At 37.9% G+C, this 4828-nt stretch overlaps 1 protein-coding gene across 1 annotated transcript; it reads left to right on the forward strand.

Annotated features, from left to right (window-relative positions):
- The first annotated feature begins 303 nt into the window (after positions 1 to 303).
- Positions 304 to 4828, forward strand: PNRC2 (proline rich nuclear receptor coactivator 2). Its single transcript, XM_074976041.1, has 2 exons — positions 304 to 441; positions 2279 to 4828. The coding sequence occupies exon 2, from the start codon at positions 2297 to 2299 to the stop codon at positions 2720 to 2722; it is 426 nt and encodes a 141-aa protein (XP_074832142.1). The 5' UTR covers positions 304 to 441; positions 2279 to 2296; the 3' UTR covers positions 2723 to 4828.

Consider the following 4828-nt stretch of genomic DNA (forward strand, 5'->3'; position numbering starts at 1 on the left):
CGTAAAAATATAACTAACAAAATATTATTCAGCCTTGCTGCAAACATTTGGGTGAAATCAGCGTTTTTTCAGATGGACAGATTAGTTCCTTGTACTAGTTCTTTGTGTGAATTCTTTCCAGCCCCTCCTGTTTTTAGAAGTTATTAAAAGATATAGGTAATTCCAATCCCAGATTCTTTTGATAGTGCCTGTTTTTCCCCTTATCTGAGTTCAAATGTTTTGCTTTTGGTTTTCATAGCTTGGACTTCTCCTCTGAAGCCTGTGTGCCGAGAATCCGATGTTGGGCTCGGCTTCCTGGCTGAACGTGGATCAGCCCATGAAAACTTCCATTCCTAGCCAAAGGAAGGGGTCCAACAGAAGACAGCACCTACTTTTTCAGGTTTGGAAGCAGGAAAGGTTGCTGGAGGTGGAGGCTGCAGAGTCTGAAAAGAAAACTGAAAGGTAAAGGGGATGATCATGACTGTGGAAGCTGTGGTGGTGGGAGAAGAAATGAGGGAGGTAGTCATTTGGCTCCAGGATAAGTGCTTTGGAAAGCAGTGGCTTAAAATTAGATTTTAGATTCCAGATAGCATTCTCTCCCATGTCTTATGCCATTGCCATGGTATCAGAATAGGTTCTGGTAACCTATGTGCCACCATCTAGCGTAGTTTTTTTCTCCTCCTTGCCCTGGGAGCAGGCTGTATAATTTTATTTTAATTTTAAGAAAGTACATGGACTGCTTTTATTCGTGAAGTCAAGGTAGAAAGAAATGCATTTGCACTTAATACACAAGGGATGCGATGGTTCTTAAATTCTCACTCTTGGACTGGAGCAAAAAAGCTGCCCTTTACCCAGTGCCCTGGCGTGGAAGTGAGGGAGCAGAAGCAGAACCACTGCTTCCCTCCTCTCTCTGCCAGGCACAGCCTGAGGACCAGATTCAGGCTTGCAGCTTGCCTGGATCCGGCCCTTCAGGCACCTTTCTTTTCCTCTTCCACCCAAACATTACACACACCAGGGGAGCACTGCTACTCTAGCCATGTAGGTCTAAACCACAGGTGTTCCCAGATTAAGAAGGTTCATGTGTATTATAGTTCAGCATAAATAAGGAATATGGGAGAATGTCTCCGTTGTGGACTGCCTGGACCAGGTTTATATGTGCATCTTCAACCACAAATCTGTATTGTGACTATGAAATGTTCTGTCTTCCTTGTGATTTAGCTGTTGCTTACTCATGAGTGCTGATGCCTGCCAAATTCTGGGCTATCTTAATTACTTGTGGTATCAAGTATTACAAAAAGAAGTTAGATCTGGCTATTACAGACATATTTAGATATCTGTTTTAACATTTACAAACAGGCTTGGTATTTTAAAAATTCCTCTTCCCCAGTTTCAATTGGCGCTTTTCCAGTCAGAATTATAAGATGGTATCTGAAATGTTTACCTCTCAAAATACATTTGCTTTTAAGCTAGCGGGGGTAATAGTTCAGTTCTTTAGAACAGGGGGTGTGCAATGTGGGTGGGCAAGCCCCTTGGGGGGGGGCATGAAATTTCATAAGGGGTGGCACAACGGTGACTGCTGGGTCACAGGCTTATCCAGCTCACTAAAAATGTTGAAATACATTAGTTTTAATGTATGTGTATTCACATTTATATACAGATAAAATTGTTACATTTTACTTACTTTTTTACTTACGTGTGCCCAAAAGGGGTTTTTTTATATGAACATAACTGAAATTTCCCCTGGTTTATATTACATTAGACAGGTTGGGGTGTGGGGAGGAAGACTGCTAAAGTTTGCTCATCCCCGGTTTAGAATTTTAAACTTTTTCTTTAAACATCCAGGCTATGTCTACACTAGCCCAAAACTTCGAAATGGCCATGCAGATGGCCATTTCCAAGTTTACTAATGAAGTGCTGAAATACATATTCAGTGCCTCATTAGAATGCTGGAAGCCGTGGTGCTTCGAAATTGACGCGGCTCACTGCCACGGGGCTCCTTTTCGAAAGGACCCCACCAACTTCGAAATCCCCTTACTCCTAACAGCAGAAAGGACTAAGGGGATTTCGAAGTTGGTGGGGTCCTTTCAAAAAGGAGCCTGTCTGGATGAGCCGTGCGGCAGTGAGCCACACCAGTTTTGAAGTGCCACGGCTGCTGGCATTCTAATGAGGTGCTGAATGTGTGTTTCAGCGCTTCATTAGTAAACTTCGAAACGGCCATTTTGAAGTTTTGGGCTAATGTAGCCATGGCCCCAGTGTTTCATTCAGTGCTCCCACTTATTATTTTTTTCCTTTTAAATAGGTGACATTTAAGTTGAAGATGGGTGGTGGAGAAAGGTTCAACATTCCAGTTCCCCAATCTAGAAACATTATGAAGAAGAATAAACAACTTAACAGGCAAAAGAGCAAAGATCAGAATTCTCAAATGAAGATTACTTACATGAAGAAAGAAAGAGGAGGACACGGATGTAGTTCATCATCTATTGCATGGCAGGCCATGCAGAAAGGGGGGAAGAACACTGTACATTTCCCAAGTAATCAGAATTGGAGCCCTACTCTATCAAGTCCTAACTCACTTTTCACATCTCAAACAAATCAGAACTATGCTGGAGCAAAATTTAGTGAGCCACCTTCACCAAGCGTTCTTCCTAAACCACCAAGCCACTGGGTACCTGTTGCCTTTAATCCCTCTGATAAAGAAATAATGACCTTTCAACTTAAAACATTACTGAAAGTCCAGGCTTGAGATGTAACTTTAAAAATGGGGGGTGGGAAGGGAATGACAGGGTTTCAAATTTGGGAATGTTAAATTCATAGTTTCAGAATGCATACAGTTTTTTTATGGAATCAGATTTGTTAGCTGTTTATAAAAGCTGACTCTTGAAGATGCCTAACTTAACTATTCATCACATTCAAAGTTTTGTGTTTTGTGTGTACTTACTGTGACCATAAACAATATACTTGCAATACCAGTAGGCAGTCTAAACCAAGGTTTTGGTGGTCAGTAATGGTAATGTAATGCTTTCAGCAGTTCAACTGTGACCACTTAAAATATGCTGAGTTTTTCATTGGGAATGTCAAAAAAACAGTTTTTTAACATAATATAAGAGAGCTTAGATTGGAAAAAGTAAGTGGTTCACAGAAGCACACAAATATTGAACTAGTATCTTTCACACATTTGTTTTAGATAAATTAATTGTATGAAACCTTAAGAATATTTTTACAAAATAAATCCACATTTAGCCTCTAGGAGATAATACTTTTTGAATAATAATGAGCTTTTATTAGGAGTTTTTGAATCAAGTGATTTACAGGGCAGACAAACCTGTTACTAAAACTTAGATGTTTTTAGGAAATACATTTTGCACAAATTTTTGTGCATGGATACAAAAGTAATTTCAGGCACTCAACATCTTGATCACTTAAAATCTAGAAATGCATTTTTATTCTGAAAGTGAACAATTTCAAATGTGCCAACTAACAAAAACATTTTGCACTACCATGTGACTGCCAAAAAAAATTCTAAGACTTTTCTTTTATTGCTATTGCACTGAGCAGTTTTTAAAATGCATTTTTTTGTTTGAAATTCTTTTGGCTCGTCTTAAATTGGTTACCCTGTAATGTGAATTTGTTTAAATTAGTGTTTCTTGGGGCAAGCCGGACATTCTTCAATAGGTAGGGGGAAAAAAGAGCCATGTAAATAAATGTAAAACTTTGTAGCATATGTAAATTTCTGCTGGGCTTTCCTGCAGACAAAGTATTTTTAGTACAAAACTGCTGAATGTAAGAAGACCATGTTGAGTACATGGCCTGACTTAAATATTTTTGTGTAAAGAAAACTGTAAAAGCACACAAGTGGACCATACCCTTGCACTTAAGTATCAGTGAACATTCACACTGTTGGATTTTGTTGTAAGTTTTTTAAAATTCAGTGCAAAAGGCTTTTAGATTTTTTAATAAAAAGAAAAACTTAAAAAAAAACTATGTAAGATGCACTTATTTTGAATGTATAAAAAAGTGACTGTAGCTGGGATGAACTATTACTGTACATTAATGTTTCTAAAGTTCTGATGATATAAAAGTCTCCCAGCAGACAACATCTAGATGCATAAGATCTAGACCCCTACGTACAATTTAAAAAGTCTTCTGTTTGCATCCTGTATTTGAGTACATTCATACAGTTGATTAATTGTAGAGAAGATTAAGTCATCCACACCTGGCTCTCATTATTTGGAATATAAATGTCAGTCATACTGTATTGAATACCCTTCTCTTAAAGAACCACTGCAGTACTGTTCTATTTAATATAGCTGATGTAAAACCCTATTTTCTTTTTGATTTTTATACCCAGTATGCTGGTTGCCAGCATATTAGTATTTAAGTAAAAGCTGTAATATACCCAATGGATTTTTAGTGTTATTACCCAGTGTCAATAAAAGCATAGATGTTTCAGTGGTGGAAGCAAGAATCTGTATTGTGAGATGGTGAAAAAATATTGATAGTGGTTTACAGTAATCAGTAACAAAGAATGGGATGTACTAGGCTGCATGATTACAGAAATTATGTACATCTTGCTAAAACAAAAGTGGGTCTTAATTGCTCAAGATGTCCTGTGCATATAGTTCTGTTTATACATTCAAAATGTGCTGGCAGCTATCATTGTTTACATATATTATCTCAATAAGATGAATGGCTTGGCAGTTTTTAAAATTGTCTGACTCCCAAAATGTCATCTGTTGAACCCAAAATGTAACTTACATTGGAAAGTAAAAGAGTTTGAGGTATTGCTTGTACCTAATCAATTGGAAACCTCAAAAAACAAATAAACATTTTCTCCCCCTAAACTTGTCTG

The sequence above is a fragment of the Carettochelys insculpta genome, chromosome 24 (genome assembly GCF_033958435.1).
Source record: "Carettochelys insculpta isolate YL-2023 chromosome 24, ASM3395843v1, whole genome shotgun sequence".
Classification (NCBI taxonomy): domain Eukaryota; kingdom Metazoa; phylum Chordata; order Testudines; family Carettochelyidae; genus Carettochelys; species Carettochelys insculpta.

What these genes read in the sequence shown, in the direction of transcription:
- PNRC2 (XM_074976041.1), top strand. Translation starts at nt 2,297, where the DNA reads ATGGGTGGTGGAGAAAGGTTCAACATTCCAGTTCCCCAATCTAGAAAC.